A 22,081-nucleotide genomic window follows, 5' to 3' on the forward strand; every position below is an offset into this window, starting at 1 on the left:
GCTATAGATTATTGTATGGTTGTAAAATATTTACAGTATTGGATACGAGTAGGATGCATGATGCTTTTAAAGGTATTTCCTCCGTCTCAAAATAAATGTCTCAAACTTAGTATAACTTTGTATTAGAGCGGAAATTGCTTTTGGCTCCCGAGCTCCATGAAGCCCTTTAAATTTAAAACTCAAATATCATGAAAATTCATATTTTTACATTCCAAAAAATTCTGAAAAAAATTACAGGGATAAGTGAAGGCGTAACACACATGTGTGTAAATTTTTAGAAAAAAATACATTGAAATGAGGGCTGTGCAAAAAAGACAAATCTGAGGCTTTTTTACACATGACACTATTCATCATTTCAGGTCATGAATTTGTCTTTTTTGTGCAGATCGTATTTCAAGGTATTTCATCCTAAATTTTTGCACACATACGCATAACATCCTTCTTTACTTCCATATTTTTTTCCAGATTTTTTTGAAATTGAAAAGTTTGAATTTTGAATTATTCAAAAATTTCGGCCTCCATGGAGGCCGAGCTCCAAACGTCCGCACTCGTATTAGAGCTAGTATAAAGTTGAGATACTTATTTTGAGACCAAGAGAGTAGATCTTTTTCATGCATTGTTGAATGGTGAGTTGGCATAGTTGCATTAATGCATTTTGAAGGTGGATCTTTTTCATGCATTGTTGCATGGTGAGTTGGCATAGTTGCATTAAAAATATATCTTTCTTCACGCATGTTAGCATAGTGAGTTTTGTATAGTTGCATGTTAAGAGAATCCGGATCGGAGTCAGCTGTGGGAGGACAAACTATCTAGGTATATTATAGGATACGTAGTGGAATTTAGTACTATATCTAATATAAAATAAAAAGCAGAGTACTCCTATGGCGTATTATACTATTATATCTTATTAAAAAAAACTTGCTAGTGAATTACACTACGTACGTACTTGCTACCAAAAGAGAGAGTGCACTGCTAGCTCTCGCTAGTGCATGAATCTGAAGTATTTTGCTACGATGGCGTCGATGAGGATCTTGTATCCGTTCTCGGTGGGGTGGTAGCTGTCCCAGAACAAGTAGCTGGATGGTTCCTTGCAGAGCGGGCTGGCGAAGTTGCAGAGCACGGCGGCGGCCAGGCCGATGTATCCGCAGCATGCGTCGTGGGTGTTCTTGAGCCCGTACGCCTCGGGCCGGTGGACTACGTCGGCGAAGATGGTGTAGAGGTCGATGTTGACGAGCGTGACCCCCGGGAGCCTGGCGCCCAGCTTCGCCATCTCCTGCCCCACCCTGTGGTTGAAGAGCAGGGCGAGCTGGTTGCGGTCGGTGGCGCACTGCTTCTTGAGCCCGCCGGCGATCATGCGCTGCGACGGCAGGCACCCCACCGGCGGCGCCCCCACCAGCGCGATCCGCTTCGCGCCCAGGTCCGCCAGCGACTGCACGAAGGCGATGGCGCGCTCCACCATGATCTCCGCGTACCGGGGCTCCGTGATGCCGTCCGCGAAGGTGAAGTGCTCCACGATGTCGTTGCTGCCCGTGACGACGATGTAGAGCGCCTTGTCGGGTATGGTGCCGCCAACCTTCTGCTTGTACTCCTCGAACAGCTGCAGCTGCCGCTCCATCGTCAGCGCCGACATGGTCCGGCAGGTCGCGTTGTCGTACCCGTTGCCGGCGGAGGCGAAGGTAACGCCCGTCTTGAGCTCCTCGATGGAGAGGTCCCTCTTCAGGTACGGCGGCACTAGCTCCTTCACGCCCAGCGCCGATGCTGCACGCACGCACGCATGCATTCCCAAAACAAAAACCATTGTTGATCGGTGTCCATGGCTGTCAATTAATACATTTTTTCATGGCGGAAGTAGTGCGTACATACCTAGCAAGTCGACGCTGACCTTGCCGTCGCAGAACCGGCCGGTGGGCTTGTGGCCGGGGAAGTTCTTGCCGTAGGGCGGGAAGTTGGCCCTGATGAAGGTCCGGATGTGGTTGTTGTTGCCCGTGTCGGCCACGGAGTCGCCGAACGCGAGGAGCGCCGGGAACTTAGGCGGCCCGGCCGGCAACGGAGGCGGCTTGGGCGGCCCCACCGCCGGCGGAGGGGTGGCTCCCCCTGCCGGAGGAGGTGTAGCGGGGACCGGCGATGGCACCGGGGGTGGCCCTCCCACGGCAGGAGGAGGCTGCGCCGTGGCCGCGACTCCGGCGAGAATTACCAGCAGGGCGGAGATCACGCCAGACACGGTGGCGAGCGCCATGTGAGTGACAGAGAGAGTTTGTGGACGTACACCACTCGATGGAGAGTGTGACGCGGTGTGCATAAATAGGCCGTGCGGTTGCTCGTTTCACCAAGTGACTTCGTCTAAAGGAAAACGGCAGTTGCATGCGAGATCATGAAGAAGACCCGGTGTGCTCGCATGCATGTCCTTGGCAGGGTTACATTTGTGCAAGGATGCGATACATGCTCCCCTATCTCTCTGGGCCTTTTTTTTTTCCTTCTTCGTCTCTGGATGGTGGCTAAATTTGGCCGAGTGTATAACAACAGTAGATCGCTCGTCGTACTGATGTCGTACAAGCTCCGTCGTAAAATCTTCTTCTTCTTCTACTCAGTAAACAATGCATTTCAAATGAGTTCTTTTTTGGGTATGTGTTGAGTAAATAGGCAATTTTCCGAGTACATTAATCCACAAAATAATAACTAGCATGGCATTGACCAGACTAATGACATACTGATCTTGAGCTAACCTAGCACATACTACGCATATAGTGGATACATCTATGCAAACAAGTAGTACTGCTAGGATAAATACGAACATGAGGATAAACGAGTCATACCCTCCAATCGGCCAGTTGGCCGTAGCAGCAGCAGTGGCGGCGGCGGCAGTATCCTCTGCCGTCTTCTTCTCGGCTTCCTCGCGGAGACGATCAGCTTCGCTTGGTGAAGACATGGCGATGACGAGGGCGACGCGGACGTAGACGAAGCAGACGGACGGAGGCAAGCAGTCGCGTGATCGCTCCCCAAAAACCTAATCGCCCCTCTCCCGTACAGGAACCGGAGAGGCGAGGTTTCGGAGGCCTGCTCTCCCGTCGACCGTGTACGCGGTAAACGGGACGGAGTCGCCGGCGGCAGCAGCAGTCAAGGAACGAAGGCGTGAGGCAGATGTGATCTGATTTTCGTGACGGCTAGGGTAGGCGATCGTGTGCTTATAAAGGCGGCTGGGTGGAGAGACGTGGGCCAAGCCCACGTCCGAGTCGGTAACAGCCACGATCCGACGTCTCGGATCGTTCCTTGTCCGTTACGTATTCTCCGTTCCTGACCGGCAAAAATAAGCGCGTAGGTATGAGCTCGGCTCGGCTCATTCCCGCAACCCGCGACGCGGCGCGTCGTGACGAGGCGTGGCGGCGGAGGAGGAGTGCGCGAGGGCACCTTCTCTTCTCACTCTCCAATAGCATGTGGAAGAGAGACCCTTATAAAGGGGTCCAAACTCTCCTCCACTAGCGGGGTGGGACTAAACTCCCACCACCTTGCCATGCCACCACCTACATGGGCCCTTGTAGATTTTCTGAAATTCTCTAATGGGCCTAAGGCCCACCTCCAAATTTCAACAATCCCCCACCAGATCTCAAGGGCACATCGTGTTCCCTCGTTCCAATCACTGTTTTAATATACCAGCATTTCAGTGAAGACCTATTAAGGTTGAGCTTCACCTAGAACAAGTAGCTACACTCCTTTACAACTGAACAATGGACTATGCCTTGAATTGTCAGCTTGGCGTAAAAGAGCTTCACCACAAGTCTTACTAGTACTAGACTGCCGAAGGTGACCCCTCGGGTGGAGCATATTAGTCACACTCCTGGCCTATTCATGAGTTTACTAGAGATCACCCAAACCTCATAGACTGTGACCAGCAGTCAAGCTCATATAGGTGTGTTCCTCCAAAGATCGCTCTGTAGGACAGCATCTTGCTTACATATAAGCTTTAGAACACATTAAGACAGTAGTCATCCTACCGTACAGTATCCGAGAGTATTGCATCTCCAACGGAGTGGGTTAGTAAAGTTACTCTCCTCAGTTCACCACTGGCTTGTTTTCCCAGGTCCTACTTCACGGGATCTCCGATCATATAGGTTGGGTTACTACCATGGCAACTCATGTGGGTCTCATACCCATCTCCCTCGATGCACTATCTATCACAACACGTGATAGCCCTTTAGTAAAGGGATCTGCCAGATTCTTAGCCGTTTGGATATAATCCAACGCTATCACTCCGGAGTTTCTCAAACGTATGACAGCCTTCAATCTCATTCTTATATGTTTGTTGGACTTCATATTGTCCTTTGAACTCTTCACTTTAACAATAACCGTCTGATTATCGCAGTTCATAAGGATAGCCGGAACCGGCTTCTCAACCACAGGTAAGTCCATCAAAAGATCTCGAAGAAATTCTGCTTCGACACCAGATGTGTCTAATGCTGTTAATTCTGCTTCCATTGTCGATCTTGTTAAGATCGTTTGCTTGCAAGACTTTCAGGAAACAGCACCACCCCCAAGAGTAAACATATACCCAGTAGTGGCCTTCATCTCATCAGCATCAGAGATCCAATTCGCGTCACTATACCCTTCAAGTACCGATGGGAATCCCGTATAGTGAAGCCCGTGGTTGACAGTACCTTTCAAGTAGCGCATAATTCTTTCAACAGCACGCCAATGAACATCGCCCGGGTTTGCAACAAACCGGCTAAGTTTGCTCACAGCAAACGCGATGTCAGGCCTCGTTGCGCTAGCTAGGTACATAAGTGAACCGATAATTTGAGAGAATCTCAATTGATCTATAGCTGTGCCTTTAAACTTTCGAATAAGCACACTAGGATCATATGGTGTTTGACAAATTTTGCAGTCTGAATATCCAAAGCGACTCAAAATCTTATCAACATAGTGGGATTGCAGAAGTGTAATCCCACCCTCATCATCTCTCAACAGCTTGATGTTCAAGATAACATCAGCTACCCCAAGGTCCTTCATCTCAAAGTTTTGAGACAGAAAAGACTTAACCTCCTCAATTACTTTGAGGTTGGTTCCAAATATCAGTATGTCATCAACATACAAGCACAATATAACTCCTTCGCCCCCACCATGGCGATAGTATACACATTTGTCAGCTTCATTAACAACGAAGCCAACAGATGTCAGAGTTGTATTAAACTTCTCATGCCATTGCTTAGGTGCTTGTCTCAGACCATATAAAGATTTCAGCAACTTACACACCTTTCCTTCCTGACCTTCTATCACAAAGCCATCTGGCTGTTGCATATAGATTTCCTCATTTAGCTCTCCATTCAGGAAAGCCGTCTTAACGTCCATTTGATGAACGAGAAGACCATGAGAGGCCGCCAATGAGAGTAGTACTCTAATGGTGGTCAGTCTAGCCACAGGTGAATAAGTATCGAAGAAATCTTCCTCTTCTTTCTGGGCATAGCCCTTGGCCACAAGCCTAGCCTTGTACTTTTCAATCGTACCATCGGGCCTAAGCTTCTTTTTGAACACCCACTTGCATCCCAATGGTTTGCAACCATAGGGACGATCAGTGATTTCCCATGTCCCGTTAGCCATGATGGAATCCATCTCGCTACGGACCGCAGCTTTCCAGTAATCAGCATCTGGAGAAGCATACGCTTCTGAAATAGAAGTGGGATTATCATCCACGAGGTATACGAAGAAATCATCACCAAAGGTCTTTGCAGTCCTTTGTCTCTTGCCCCTACCACGGGCTTCCTCGTCATCCTCCTCAGGATTTTCATCATGTGTTTGTTCATAATATTCCATAGGAATGGCAGGCTCAGGAGTTATCTCAGATTCCTGTCTAGAAGTGCTTTGCATATCTCTCATGGGAAATATATCCTCAAAGAATGTAGCATCCCTCGACTCCATTATTGTACCGACCTTCACGTCAGGTACCTCAGATTTCACTACTAGAAATCTATAGCCTACGCTATTCTTAGCGTATCCCAAATTAACGCAATCCACAGTCTTTGGTCCAAGCTTACGCTTCTTGGGGATCGGTACATTGACTTTCGCCAAGCAGCCCCAAGTACGTAAGTACGAGAGTGTCGTCCTTCTCTTCGACCACTCCTCGTAAGGAGTGACCTCATTATCTTTTGTAGGAACTTTATTCAGGACATGAAACGCGGTCAATATAGCCTCCCCCCACCATGCCTTGGATAAACCCGATGTATCTAACATGGCGTTAACCAAATCAGTTAGAGTACGGTTTTTCCGCTCGGCAACCCCGTTTGACTGGGGTGAATAGGGAGGCGTCCTCTCATGAATAATGCCGTGTTCCGCACAAAATGAATCAAATTCGTTTGAGAAGTACTCTCCACCACGATCAGACCGGACTCGTTTAATTTTCTTTTCAAGTTGATTCTCAACTTCTGCCTTATAGATTTTAAAGTAGTGTAGAGCCTCATCTTTAGTATTTAACAGATACACATAGCAAAATCTAGTGGAATCATCTATCAATGTCATGAAGTATTTCTTTCCACCTTTAGTCAACACACCATTCATCTCACAAAGATCAGAATGTATGAGTTCTAATGGTGCCAAGTGTCTCTCCTCTGCAGCCTTGTGAGGCTTGCGAGGTTGCTTTGCTTGCACACACGAGTGGCAGTTAGAACCTTTGGCTAAAGTGAAAGTTGGGATTAAATTCAGTTTTGCTAGCCGCGACATAACATCGAAACTTATGTGACAAAGACGTGAATGCCAAACTTCAGATTCATTAACACTCGAATGAATATTGTTCACGACTTTATTACAAAAATCTGCTAGAGAAAGGCGGAACAGACCTCCGCATTCATAACCTTTTCCAACGAAAAGTCCATATTTCGTAACTACTACTTTATTAGACTCGAACACCAACTTAAACCCTTCTCTACACAGAAGGGAGCCACTAACGAGATTCTTCTTGATGGCGGGGACATGCTGCACGTTCTTCAGCTGCACGATCCTTCCCGAAGTAAACTTTAGATCGACCGTGCCAACACCAAGAACAGAAGCACTCGCGCCATTCCCCATCAATACGGACCCGCGACCGGTGGCCTGATAAGAAGAGAACAAAGATAAGTCAGCACACACATGAATATTTGCACCCGTGTCCACCCACCAATCGGTGGACTGACAAACTGTAAATACAGTAAGTAAATTACCGTACCCAGATGCACCACTTTCATTGTTGCCCACAATCATGTTTGCAGACTTGGAGTCCTACGCCGGCTTCTTGTACTTGTTTGGGCATTTGTTCGCCCAATGTTCCTCTGAACCACAAGTATAGCAGCCATCTCCCTTCTTATTCTTCTTGAAGGGCTTCTTCCCCTTCTTCTTGAAGTCGGTATTCTGTTGGACAGAGTTCTTTCCCTTGGGCTTGTGAGAATTGAAGTTCCTCTGATGTACCATATTGGCAGCAGAAGAGCTTTCCACCGCTTTTCCATTGGAGTCCTTTGCTCTCGAGTTCTGCTCAACACTCAGATGGCCGATGATGTCCTCTACTGAGAACTCACGCCTCTGATGTTTCAGAGTAGTAGCAAAGTTCCTCCAGGAATTAGGGAGCTTAGCAATTATACAGCCCGCGACAAACTTGCCCGGCAAATTGCACTTAAGAACCTCAAGTTCCTTAGCTATGCATATTATCTCATGAGCTTGTTCCAATACAGAACGGTTGTCAACCATCTTGTAATCGTGGAACTGCTCCATAACATACATCTCACTCCCAGCATCGGTGGCCCCGAATTTAGATTCGAGCGCCTCCCACAAGTCCTTGGCAACATGCATATGTAAATATGCATCAACCAGCTTATCTCCGATCACGCTAATGACTGCTCCAAGGAATAGGACGGCGGCCTCCTTAAACATCTTCTCCTGTTCAGGAGTGATAGTTTCCGTAGGAGTGACACCGCCTACCCAGAACACGTTCATAGCCGTGAGCCATAAGGTGGTTCTCGTTTGCCAACGCTTGAAAAAAGTACCGGTAAACTTATCTGGTTTCAGTGCAGCAGCAAAACCATTACTCGAAAAATTCCTACAAACATTAGGTTTTTGGATTGTTGAGTAAATAGGCAATTTTCCGAGTACATTAATCCACAAAATAATAACTAGCATGGCATTGACCAGACTAATGACATACTGATCTTGAGCTAACCTAGCACATACTACGCATATAGTGGATACATCTATGCAAACAAGTAGTACTGCTAGGATAAATACGAACATGAGGATAAACGAGTCATACCCTCCAATCGGCCAGTTGGCCGTAGCAGCAGCGGCGGCGGCGGCGGCAGTATCCTCTGCCGTCTTCTTCTCGGCTTCCTCGCGGAGACGATCAGCTTCGCTTGGTGAAGACATGGCGATGACGAGGGCGACGCGGACGTAGCAGACGGACGGAGGCGAGAAGTCGCGTGATCGCTCCCCAAAAACCTAATCGCCCCTCTCCCGTACAGGAACCGGAGAGGCGAGGTTTCGGAGGCGTGCTCTCCCGTCGACCGTGTACGCGGTAAACGGGACGGAGTCGCCGGCGGCAGCAGCAGTCAAGGAACGAAGGCGTGAGGCAGATGTGATCTGATTTTCGTGACGGCTAGGGTAGGCGATCGTGTGCTTATAAAGGCGGCTGGATGGAGAGACGTGGGCCAAGCCCACGTCCGAGTCGGTAACAGCCACGATCCGACGTCTCGGATCGTTCCTTGTCCGTTACGTATTCTCCGTTCCTGACCGTCAAAAATAAGCGTGTAGGTATGAGCTCGGCTCGGCTCATTCCCGCAACCCGCGGCGCGTCGTGACGAGGCGTGGCGGCGGAGGAGGAGTGCGCGAGGGCACCTTCTCTTCTCACTCTCCAATAGCATGTGGAAGAGAGACCCTTATAAAGGGGTCCAAACTCTCCTCCACTAGCGGGGTGGGACTAAACTCCCACCACCTTGCCATGCCACCACCTACATGGGCCCTTGTAGATTTTATGAAATTCTCTAATGGGCCTAAGGCCCACCTCCAAATGTCAACAATCCCCCACCAGATCTCAAGGGCACATCGTGTTCCCTCGTTCCAATCACTGTTTTAATATACCAGCATTTCAGTGAAGACCTATTAAGGTTGAGCTTCACCTAGAACAAGTAGCTACACTCCTTTACAACTGAACAATGGACTATGCCTTGAATTGTCAGCTTGGCGTAAAAGAGCTTCACCACAAGTCTTACTAGTACTAGACTGCCGAAGGTGACCCCTCGGGTGGAGCATATTAGTCACACTCCTGGCCTATTCATGAGTTTACTAGAGATCACCCAAACCTCATAGACTGTGACCAGCAGTCAAGCTCATATAGGTGTGTTCCTCCAAAGATCGCTCTGTAGGATAGCATCTTGCTTACATATAAGCTTTAGAACACATTAAGACAGTAGTCATCCTACCGTACAGTATCCGAGAGTATTGCATCTCCAACGGAGTGGGTTAGTAAAGTTACTCTCCTCAGTTCACCACTGGCTTGTTTTCCCAGGTCCTACTTCACGGGATCTCCGATCATATAGGTTGGGTTACTACCATGGCAACTCATGTGGGTCTCATACCCATCTCCCTCGATGCACTATCTATCACAACACGTGATAGCCCTTTAGTAAAGGGATCTGCCAGATTCTTAGCCGTTTGGATATAATCCAACGCTATCACTCCGGAGTTTCTCAAACGTCTGACAGCCTTCAATCTCATTCTTATATGTTTGTTGGACTTCATATTGTCCTTTGAACTCTTCACTTTAACAATAACCGTCTGATTATCGCAGTTCATAAGGATAGCCGGAACCGGCTTCTCAACCACAGGTAAGTCCATCAAAAGATCTCGAAGAAATTCTGCTTCGACACCAGATGTGTCTAATGCTGTTAATTCTGCTTCCATTGTCGATCTTGTTAAGATCGTTTGCTTGCAAGACTTCCAGGAAACAGCACCACCCCCAAGAGTAAACATATACCCAGTAGTGGCCTTCATCTCATCAGCATCAGAGATCCAATTCGCGTCACTATACCCTTCAAGTACCGATGGGAATCCCGTATAGTGAAGCCCGTGGTTAACAGTACCTTTCAAGTAGCGCATAATTCTTTCAACAGCACGCCAATGAACATCGCCCGGGTTTGCAACAAACCGGCTAAGTTTGCTCACAGCAAACGCGATGTCAGGCCTCGTTGCGCTAGCTAGGTACATAAGTGAACCGATAATTTGAGAGAATCTCAATTGATCTATAGCTGTGCCTTTAAACTTTCGAATAAGCACACTAGGATCATATGGTGTTTGACAAATTTTGCAGTCTGAATATCCAAAGCGACTCAAAATCTTATCAACATAGTGGGATTGCAGAAGTGTAATCCCACCCTCATCATCTCTCAACAGCTTGATGTTCAAGATAACATCAGCTACCCCAAGGTCCTTCATCTCAAAGTTTTGAGACAGAAAAGACTTAACCTCCTCAATTACTTTGAGGTTGGTTCCAAATATCAGTATGTCATCAACATACAAGCACAATATAACTCCTTCGCCCCCACCATGGCGATAGTATACACATTTGTCAGCTTCATTAACAACGAAGCCAACAGATGTCAGAGTTGTATTAAACTTCTCATGCCATTGCTTAGGTGCTTGTCTCAGACCATATAAAGATTTCAGCAACTTACACACCTTTCCTTCCTGACCTTCTATCACAAAGCCATCTGGCTGTTGCATATAGATTTCCTCATTTAGCTCTCCATTCAGGAAAACCGTCTTAACGTCCATTTGATGAACGAGAAGACCATGAGAGGCCGCCAATGAGAGTAGTACTCTAATGGTGGTCAGTCTAGCCACAGGTGAATAAGTATCGAAGAAATCTTCCTCTTCTTTCTGGGCATAGCCCTTGGCCACAAGCCTAGCCTTGTACTTTTCAATCGTACCATCGGGCCTAAGCTTCTTTTTGAACACCCACTTGCATCCCAATGGTTTGCAACCATAGGGACGATCAGTGATTTCCCATGTCCCGTTAGCCATGATGGAATCCATCTCGCTACGGACCGCAGCTTTCCAGTAATCAGCATCTGGAGAAGCATACGCTTCTGAAATAGAAGTGGGATTATCATCCACGAGGTATACGAAGAAATCATCACCAAAGGTCTTTGCAGTCCTTTGTCTCTTGCCCCTACCACGGGCTTCCTCGTCATCCTCCTCAGGATTTTCATCATGTGTTTGTTCATAATATTCCATAGGAATGGCAGGCTCAGGAGTTATCTCAGATTCCTGTCTAGAAGTGCTTTGCATATCTCTCATGGGAAATATATCCTCAAAGAATGTAGCATCCCTCGACTTCATTATTGTACCGACCTTCACGTCAGGTACCTCAGATTTCACTACTAGAAATCTATAGCCTACGCTATTCTTAGCGTATCCCAAATTAACGCAATCCACAGTCTTTGGTCCAAGCTTACGCTTCTTGGGGATCGGTACATTGACTTTCGCCAAGCAGCCCCAAGTACGTAAGTACGAGAGTGTCGTCCTTCTCTTCGACCACTCCTCGTAGGGAGTGACCTCATTATCTTTTGTAGGAACTTTATTCAGGACATGAAACGCGGTCAATATAGCCTCCCCCCACCATGCCTTGGATAAATCCGATGTATCTAACATGGCGTTAACCAAATCAGTTAGAGTATGGTTTTTCCGCTCGGCAACCCCGTTTGACTGGGGTGAATAGGGAGGCGTCCTCTCATGAATAATGCCGTGTTCCGCACAAAATGAATCAAATTCGTTTGAGAAGTACTCTCCACCACGATCAGACCGGACTCGTTTAATTTTCTTTTCAAGTTGATTCTCAACTTCTGCCTTATAGATTTTAAAGTAGTGTAGAGCCTCATCTTTAGTATTTAACAGATACACATAGCAAAAGCTAGTGGAATCATCTATCAATGTCATGAAGTATTTCTTTCCACCTTTAGTCAACACACCATTCTTCTCACAAAGATCAGAATGTATGAGTTCTAATGGTGCCAAGTGTCTCTCCTCTGCAGCCTTGTGAGGCTTGCGAGGTTGCTTTGCTTGCACACACGAGTAGCAGTTAGAACCTTTGGCTAAAGTGAAAGTTGGGATTAAATTCAGTTTTGCTAGCCGCGACATAACACCGAAACTTATGTGACAAAGACGTGAATGCCAAACTTCAGATTCGTTAACACTCGAATGAATATTGTTCACGACTTTATTACAAAAATCTGCTAGAGAAAGGCGGAACAGACCTCCGCATTCATAACCTTTTCCAACGAAAAGTCCATATTTCGTAACTACTACTTTATTAGACTCGAACACCAACTTAAACCCTTCTCTACACAGAAGGGAGCCACTAACGAGATTCTTCTTGATGGCGGGGACATGCTGCACGTTCTTCAGCTACACGATCCTTTCCGAAGTAAACTTCAGATCGACCGTGCCGACACCAAGAACAGAGCTTTCCACCGCTTTTCCATTGGAGTCCTTTGCTCTCGAGTTCTGCTCAACACTCAGATGGCCGATGATGTCCTCTACTGAGAACTCACGCCTCTGATGTTTCAGAGTAGTAGCAAAGTTCCTCCAGGAATTAGGGAGCTTAGCAATTATACAGCCCGCGACAAACTTGCCCGGAAAATTGCACTTAAGAACCTCAAGTTCCTTAGCTATGCATATTATCTCATGAGCTTGTTCCAATACAGAACGGTTGTCAACCATCTTGTAATCATGGAACTGCTCCATAACATACATCTCACTCCCAGCATCGGTGGCCCCGAATTTAGATTCGAGCGCCTCCCACAAGTCCTTGGCAACATGCATATGTAAATATGCATCAACCAGCTTATCTCCGATCACGCTAATGACTGCTCCAAGGAATAGGACGGTGGCCTCCTTAAACATCTTCTCCTGTTCAGGAGTGATAGTTTCCGTAGGAGTGACACCGGCTACCCAGAACACGTTCATAGCCGTGAGCCATAAGGTGGTTCTCGTTTGCCAACGCTTGAAAAAAGTACCGGTAAACTTATCCGGTTTTAGTGCAGCAGCAAAACCATTACTCGAAAAATTCCTACAGACATTAGGTTTTTGGATTGTTGAGTAAATAGGCAATTTTCCGAGTACATTAATCCACAAAATAATAACTAGCATGGCATTGACCAGACTAATGACATACTGATGTTGAGCTAACCTAGCACATACTACGCATATAGTGGATACATCTATGCAAACAAGTAGTACTGCTAGGATAAATACGAACATGAGGATAAACGAGTCATACCCTCCAATCGGCCAGTTGGCCGTAGCAGCAGCAGCGGCGGCGGCGGCAGTATCCTCTGCCGTCTTCTTCTCGGCTTCCTCGCGGAGACGATCAGCTTCGCTTGGTGAAGACATGGCGATGACGAGGGCGACGCGGACGTAGACGAAGCAGACAGACGGAGGCGAGCAGTCGCGTGATCGCTCCCCAAAAACCTAATCGCCCCTCTCCCGTACAGGAACCGGAGAGGCGAGGTTTTGGAGGCCTGCTCTCCCGTCGACCGTGTACGCGGTAAACGGGACGGAGTCGCCGGCGGCAGCAGCAGTCAAGGAACGAAGGTGTGAGGCAGATGTGATCTGATTTTCGTGACGGCTAGGGTAGGCGATCGTGTGCTTATAAAGGCGGCTGGGTGGAGAGACGTGGGCCAAGCCCACGTCCGAGTCGGTAACAGCCACGATCCGACGTCTCGGATCGTTCCTTGTCCGTTACGTATGAGCTCGGCTCGGCTCATTCCCGCAACCCGCGGCGCGTCGAGGCGTGGCGAGGCGGGCGGCGGAGGAGGAGTGCGCGAGGGCACCTTCTCTTCTCACTCTCCAATAACATGTGGAAGAGAGACCCTTATAAAGGGGTCCAAACTCTCCTCCACTAGCGGGGTGGGACTAAACTCCCACCACCTTGCCATGCCACCACCTACATGGGCCCTTGTAGATTTTCTGAAATTCTCTAATGGGCCTAAGGCCCACCTCCAAATTTCAACAGTATGTGTCAAGCAATGCACTTCAAGCTGTTTTTGTTGTTGTTGTACTGGTCGCAAAATACATGAGGTAACCTAAATAAAATGCATACGAGTTGAATATTTTGTTCGAGGGGCTAACTCGGGGGATTACTGTCATGTGGTCATGCCAATACTATTTATTTTGTGAATACAGTACAGACGCAAACGTTTATATACATGCGCATACATTTATTTTTATGAACACACATGCACACTCTATCCTTATGAGCACCTCCAGGAGACTCAGGATATCATAGTCTCTAACCATCCAACCATAGATTTGTTCACATGCCAATACTTCTTTTAGTTTACACGTAATCGCTCATATACACACACATACATTCATCACAATGAACACACACACGCACATACATTCATCCGTATGAACACACACGCCGAATGCCAACAGTAATTGGAAATGTGAATTATCTCTATAGGAGATGTTCCAAACAGTATAAATGTAAAATACAGTAACAAACTTTCAAGGATTAAATCAATGGCGCTTTTATTAAAAAAAACTTGGACTTTCAAACATTTATAACTTTTTAACCGTAAGTCCATAATGTGTGAAACTTTTTGCAAAATAATCCTTATATAAAAACCTGCCAGCCAGAATAGTATACTTTCAAATTTGAATAATCTAAAATTTAAATGCAAATAGAATGAACTTAAACTTAAACATGGTCTTATTTGCAAACTATAAATCAAACGTAAATAGTTCTTTTTGCAGAATAAACCTAGTGAACTGTCGTTTCATATTAGATCACTGAATTCAAACTTGAGTTAATTAAAATATGAATTTAAATAAAGTTCAACAAAAGCTTAATTCAAAGAAATTCAACCCTAACTTGGTTATAACTTTTAAACCATATGTGCTTAAATGGATTTTTTGCACTATAGTTTAGTAACCAAAATTCAAATTTAGTAATTAATTTTAATTAAAATGAATTTAGGAAATTCAAAATTAGTTGGAATTTAGTTTAAACTTAAATCAAACTTAAAATCCCTTTCTTTAATCCAAATTAAATGAATTCTTTTTCAAATGAATTCATGAACCTAACCTAATTAAATTTGAATTCATTTAAACTTAAACCTAACCTTTGAAATTTATATATGAACTCAAACTCAATTTAATTTTAACATGAACAACCCTAATTCAAATGCAAGTTCAATTTCAAACCAAGTTAATGAAGCTCAAGTGAACCTATTCAGATTACCTAAACATATTTAAAATGATTGAACCAATTAAAATTCAATTATCGAGTCCACAGTTCAAACCAAATTCAAACTTAAATGTGAATTAAAATTAAGTCAAGATTAACTATGAACTTCAAATGAAACCAAAGTTAAGTTAGAGTGAAATCAAATCCACTAAAAGTCATAAACATGAACTTGGTGAGCCATAGTTCATAGACCATATATCGAGTTGCAATGTTTCTTTTTGCCAACTGAATCTGCCAATCCAAGCTTGCATCACATACTCCTTATGTGATGGACCTGTTTTGGGGATCGAAAGGAATGGTCTAGAGGGGGGGCAAGGAAAAATGTGCAACTTTTAGTTTTCTCCAAACGTAGGCAGATTTTAGCATAAGTTAAGTGACTAGCAGTACAATCTACACATGCATATCTAGACTCTAGGAAGCAGGTACTCCCTCCGATCCTAGGGCATCTTCAATGGTTGTAAGATAGTTGTTGGTAAATTTTGACACATAGAATTTTTGATGATGTGTCATGCAATAAATGAGGAAAGAGACTAAGGTTGTACTCCCTCCGTTTCAGTTTATAAGTCCTGAACGTGTATCTAGGTTGTCGATTTGACCAATTTAATGAGAGACATATATTACAAAAAATATATCATTTAAAACTTTAGATTTCTATTTTCTAATGATATAATTTTTATGTTAAATAATATATTTTATATAAGTCAAATTAACGACCTAGGTACACGTGCACGCCTTATAAACTGTGACGGAGGGAGTATGTAAATTAACCAACACCCTTGCACAAGCTCCAATGTAGAATGAGAGAGCACCTTATTTATTACCTCACATCTTATTGAGCAAACTAGATACAACCCATTGGAGTAGTTGTATGTTAAGGTATTGGTTGATGACATGACATATTTTACAAACAAGCTAACCAACAAATTGTTGAAGATGCCCTTACTGTGCGCCTAAGAGCAAGTACAATAGTAGAGCCGGTTGCCGGCTGTAAGCTAATGCCATGTCACCTATAGCCCATCTTATAGCTAACATGTACAATAGTTAGTTAGAAGAGTGTACTACTTATTTATTATATGACCCACCTTTCATTCTCACAAAGTGCCTAGGAGCACGTGCTAGAGCTGGCTCTTAGCTAAGAGCCCGCTTACCTTCTCTCTCCTCCAAATAAACAAAAATATATTATTTTATTCCTTACAGCCAGCTGACTCAGCTCTATTGTACTTGCTCTAAGTGCAAGCCCAGATACCAAGGAGAGACTCCATCCAAACATTTTGGACTAAATTGCCCTCGTGGTTGCATGCACCGTATGGAGAAAGATGGATTGCTATAAATGCCTGCATGCAATTGATTACAACGCCCTTGAATATGCAGCGTTAGTTGATTGGTCCTTCCTTCCTTTTCGTACAACGCCTCATCTCTGCATGCAAGGCATGGGCGCATGGGATAAAGTGAGTAGTTACTGCTGATTGCATGCAAAGCAGTAAATTAAGAGTAGGATGGGAAAGAATCGCTAAAAAAATGCATCACGCAGACCATTCAGAAAAAAAGGAAAAAGTTATAGGCACACTAAAAAGAACCGGAGGGAGTAATAAACAACATGCAAGTGCAAGAAAGTAAGGGGATAGAGACATAGAGTTTGAAGATGATCAAACGCAATGAAGACACGTTAATTTTTGGCATGGTTTCGATAGGTAGTGCAATCGTGTGGCCACGTTAAAGGAGACTTCAACCCATCGAGGATAACGGTTCCGCGAGTCCTCGAAGGACTTCACCCATGAAGGGTCCATGAAGAAGCAACTTTGTCTATACCATCATGCTTACGTCCATGAGGGATTAGCCTCACTCGGGATAGTTCTTCACGGAGTAGATGATCTCCTTGCCCCTACAAACTCTCGTTGGTTCAAGTCCACAAGATTTGAAGGCTCTCAAGTGACATCTAACCAATCTAGAAGACACCACTCTAAAAAAGTACTAGATGTTTTTATTGATGATGAACTCCTTGTTCTTATGCTTCAAATGATAGTCTTCTCAACACTCAATCACTTTCTCACCAGGATTAATTCTGTTATAGTGCTACACTCGCCTATTGAAACTTGAAAATACAATCAACGTACTAATCCTTGTGGCTGCAAAATATCATGTTGCAGGACTTACTATGTCAAGGGAGTGATAAAAAATAGGGTTACAATGCTACACTCAATGCTTGCCTGTGAATGGATGGATGCCACATGATAATATTATACTTTTGATGCATGATTAATTAAGCTAGCCTTGAGCTAAGCAAGTATGTATTGTAAAGAGACTAGATCTGCGATGTAATACTATGAGTTGTGATGTAACTTGGTATTTCATTGTGAAATGTGTGTATCAGCTATTGATCCACGGACTACAGAGAAAGCGCAGAGATTTGGGGGCCCTACCGGGATCGGGTCATCACAAGACTTGTCCTATATTGATAGGGAGATTGGACGGAACTAGCGATGCCGCACGAGGGCTTAGTTGTCCCAATTGTCGAGGAGATGCATGACAAGAGAAAGACACCCGAGAGGGTGTGGGTGCAGGTGCGTTGGTGTGGTGCCCCCACATGGGTAGGATGTAGGGGCGTCGGTGAGAGCACCGTTGTTGGAGATGCCCTCGGGGTCATCGACGATGACACCGGGGACATGTAAGCAGGGAGTGGATCCAAGAATCCTTTGCCCCGCATACCGCACAGGCCCGGGTAGGTGCCATATTGCGGTGGTGTCGAACATCTACTGTGGGTAGAGAAGTCTGGGCCAATCTCCGTAATAAAATCTTGATTTTGGAAGGGACCTGGATCCGCCACAACTCATCCCAGCATTTCCTCTCTCTGGTGACATCCGTCGGGCCGCCATTGCCTGCGAGCCAAGCTTCCCTTCGGAGCTTAGTAGTTATGAGCATGCGATAACAAGACCTGACAGAAAACAACCCTTTCTTCTCCTGTGACCATGACCAGTAATCTTCATAGTGTCGGGTAATAAGAGGGATGTTGAGAATCACATCCGCATCAATCGGTAGAAAAGTTGAGGTGATCAACTCCCGGTTCCACCTGGCTGATGTGTGATCAATGAGCTCGGCAACCATGGTGGGACGTTGGGCCATGAGACATGCAATAGGTCGCATGGAAGCAACTTTCGGGAGCCAGTTGTGGTTCCATATCTCTGTGGTTGAGCCGTCACCGATCCGTTTGATCAGTCCTAACCTGAGAATCTCCTTCCCCTCGATGATTACTCGCCATATTTGTGAAGGGTTATTCCCGAGCTGAGAATCCAGGAAGCAAGTAGAGGGATAGTATCGTGCCTTTAGGATCCTGCCACTTAGGGAATCCGGAGCCTTGAGCAGACGCCAAGCTTGTCGAGCAAGTAAGGCTAGGTTAAATAGTTCAATATCTTTAAAGCCCAATCCACCTTCATACTTCGGCCGTGTCATCACCTCCCACGATACCCAGCTGGTCTTCCTTTCACCGTTCCTACTACCCCACCAGAATTTCCTTATGAGGGAGTTGATGTGGAGGCACAATCCACGGGGCAATTTAAAGCATGCCATAGAGAAAACCGGGACTGCTTGCACAATGGACTTTATAAGAACTTCTTTCCCTCCTGAGGATAATATCTTTTCCATCCATCCTTTCACTTTATCCCAAACCCTATCTTTCAGATATTTAAACGCCCCATTTTTGCTGCTGCCAACATCTGTGGGCATGCCCAAATATTTGTCATTCAGACTCTCATTGTGCACATTGAGAATGTTTTTGATACTCTCTTTCTCTGCATCTGAACACCCTTTACTGAAGAAAATGGAGGACTTAGATTGGTTAATTCTCTGTCCCGAAGCGTTACAATAGGTTTCCAACAAAGAAGATACCATAGTAGCTCCCTGACAACTCGATTTGAAAAACAACAGGCTATCATCAGCAAACAGTAAGTGGCTTACCGGCGGAGCCGTTGGTGCCACTTTAATTCCGTGAATAGGCGATGATTCATTGTGGTTTTTGAGGAGGCACGAAAGGCCCTCTGCTGCCAACAAAAAGAGATAGGGTGATAGTGGATCTCCCTGTCGAATTCCTCTCGTAGGACTGAATTGTTCCAGTTTCTTCCCATTAAATAAGACTGAGAACGTAACTGAGCTCACCATCCGCATGATAAGATCAACCCAAGCTGGTGCAAAACCCAGTTTGGTCATCATAGCGCTCAGATATGTCCATTCCAACCGGTCATATGGTTTCATCATGTCTAATTTCAATGCACAAAACCCATTCCTCTTCGATTTGCTTCGTTTCATAAAGTGCAAACATTCATAAGCAGAAATTATGTTGTCTGTAATGATTCTTCCTCCAACAAAAGCTGATTGTTCTTCGGATATGATCTCAGGGAGGATGGATTTCAATCTATTTGCTAGGACCTTGGATGCTATTTTATAAAGGACATTACAAAGATTGATAGGACGGAATTGGGTGAGGAGTGTGGGGCTTGTTACCTTTGGTATCAACACCAGAATAGTTTCGTTCAGTATGGCCACATCATCTTCTCCTCTCAGATTTTTTAAGGTGACTGCAGTGATGTCAGTGCCACATACATCCCAGTGGCGTTGGAAAAAATGGGCTGGAAATCCATCAGGCCCTCGCGCTTTGGTGGGTGCCATTTGAAACAAAGCTTCCTTCACCTCTTCTTGAGTAAACTCCGTTGTAAGCAGATTATTCATCTTCGGGGTAACTTTACGTGGAACCCTGTTAAGTACGTCCTCCATATTGGATGTACCTTCGGATGTGTAAAGATGTTTGTAGAAATCGGTGATCATATGCTCTAGCTCAACAGCATTATCAACTATAGTACCATCCTCACGTACCAGAGACTGGATTCTGTTTTTGCGTCGACGCTTGCATGCCCGTAGATGAAAGAACTTTGTATTTCTGTCGCCCTCTTTGAGCCATGATACCCGAGACCTTTGGCGCCACATCACCTCTTCTCTGAAATAGAGCTCGGACAGTCTATCCCTGATTTTTATTTCAACTCTAGAAGGTTGGGTACGTGTTTGATCTGCCCGTAGGTTTGCTAGATCTCCATTCAGACGTTTGATCTCCTTCCGGACGTTACCGAAAGTATTTGTATCCCAGCGCCCGAGCCCTTTTGACAGCGCTTCTATCTTCCCTTTCAAATCTGCTACTGAGACCACTCCAGGGCCCTGCCAATGTTGTTGCACCTCCTCTTGGAAACCATCATGCGATTCCCACATCATCTCATACATCAAAGTTCGTTTCACGGGGTTGCTCAGTGGGCTTTCAGTTTCAAGCAAGATAGGGCTGTGATCAGATGTGGCTGCCACCTTGTGCACTAATCTGGCATTCGGGAATATAGACAGCCACTCCGCAGTAGCTAATGCTCTATCTAAGCGTACGCGGGTATAGGTTCCTCCTGCGACCCTTCTTTCGAAGGTCCATCTCGGTCCAGTGAATCCTAGATCAGAGAAACCGCACACATCAACAGCATCACGAAAACCGTTGACCTGTGTCAAGCTGTGGTGGCTTGATCCTTTGTACTCGTCCAAGCGCAAGACCTCGTTGAAGTCCCCCCAACACAACCAAGGACGATCCGTTGCCGAAGCTAATGATCGAAGAAGATCCCAGGTTATACCTCTTTCCTCCACCCTTGCTTCCCCATAGACCACCGTCATTCTCAATTGTTCCATCCCTGACATGGTGATCAGTGCATCAATGTGATATTCCGAGTAACCAAAAATATCAAGCTTTATTGAATCATTCCAAAAGATCCCTAAACCTCCACTCTGACCAGAACTACTAACAACAAAAGAAAGATCAAAACCTAATGAACTTGCCAAGCTTTCTATTCTTCCTCCAGGGAGTTGAGTTTCCACAATGCATGCCACCATTGGAGTATATTGCCTCACAAGATTGCGAAGCTCACGAACTGTCTCGGGTCTACCAGCCCCTCGACAGTTCCAGCAGAGAAGACTCATTGAGCCCGGCGGCGCTCCTCGCCGGAGCCCGCCAAATCGCTCATCGTTTTTATTATTGTATGTGGTGGAGAACCTGCCTTGTACTTCTTTCTATCCCTTGGTGCAACATACGCCTACGGAGGTGGTGGAGTATGCTCCGGGAGTTCGTGAGCCTCCCCCATACTGGTCGTGGACTGGTGATCACTTTGATCCTTCGTCCCGGCTATAGTAGCATTAGACATGTCTAGCCTCTTTTTTGCAGAAGATTCCGGCTATAGTGGTTCCTCGTCCTACTCCATCTGCACTGGTTTCATTGGGCTCTCAGCGGTGTCCTCAACGTTCTCATCCTCACTCATCCCTGCCTCCTGTGAAGAGCGTTTCTTTGCTGCATTCTCTGTTCGACTGTTGGAAGTAGCCTACCCATGCGGTCCTCTACCCCTACCGCGACGACCTCGGGTAGGTGGGGGGTTTGAGCTACGCTGGGAGTATTGGTTTGCCGCTGCTGGCCGTCTGGTAGCTACCATCCATTGGCTATATTGTATCTCATCGGGGCCGTGGACGCCATCGCCACGCTCCTGCAGAACATGCCCCATGACACCACAAACCTCGCAAAAAAAATTCCAACTTTCTCATATCTCACAGGTAGTAAGAGGGCTTCCTCTCCTCTGATCTTCAGCGGAGTAAAGCGAACAAGGGGTTCATCTATTTTGATGTTGACCCGAGCCCTTACATAATTCCCTTCAAAGAATCTGTTAGGGTTCATCTCCACACTCTTCACCTGTCCAATACGCCGAGCAAGTTGGTCTAATATCCCTTCCCTCCGATACAATTCAGGAGTGTCATGTATTTGTGCCC

The 22,081-nt window shown here is 45.7% G+C and overlaps 1 protein-coding gene across 1 annotated transcript; it reads right to left on the minus strand.

The window, feature by feature from the left end:
• Positions 1–841: 841 nt before the first annotated feature.
• LOC123404668 (GDSL esterase/lipase At3g14820-like) lies at positions 842–2,267 on the minus strand. Its single transcript, XM_045098608.1, has 2 exons — positions 1,864–2,267; positions 842–1,758 (listed from the first exon to the last, which is right to left on the minus strand). The coding sequence occupies exons 1-2, from the start codon at positions 2,234–2,236 to the stop codon at positions 983–985; spliced, it is 1,149 nt and encodes a 382-aa protein (XP_044954543.1). The 5' UTR covers positions 2,237–2,267; the 3' UTR covers positions 842–982.
• Positions 2,268–22,081: the final 19,814 nt, after the last annotated feature.

Source organism: Hordeum vulgare, chromosome 6H, assembly GCF_904849725.1.
Source record: "Hordeum vulgare subsp. vulgare chromosome 6H, MorexV3_pseudomolecules_assembly, whole genome shotgun sequence".
Lineage (NCBI taxonomy): Eukaryota > Viridiplantae > Streptophyta > Magnoliopsida > Poales > Poaceae > Hordeum > Hordeum vulgare.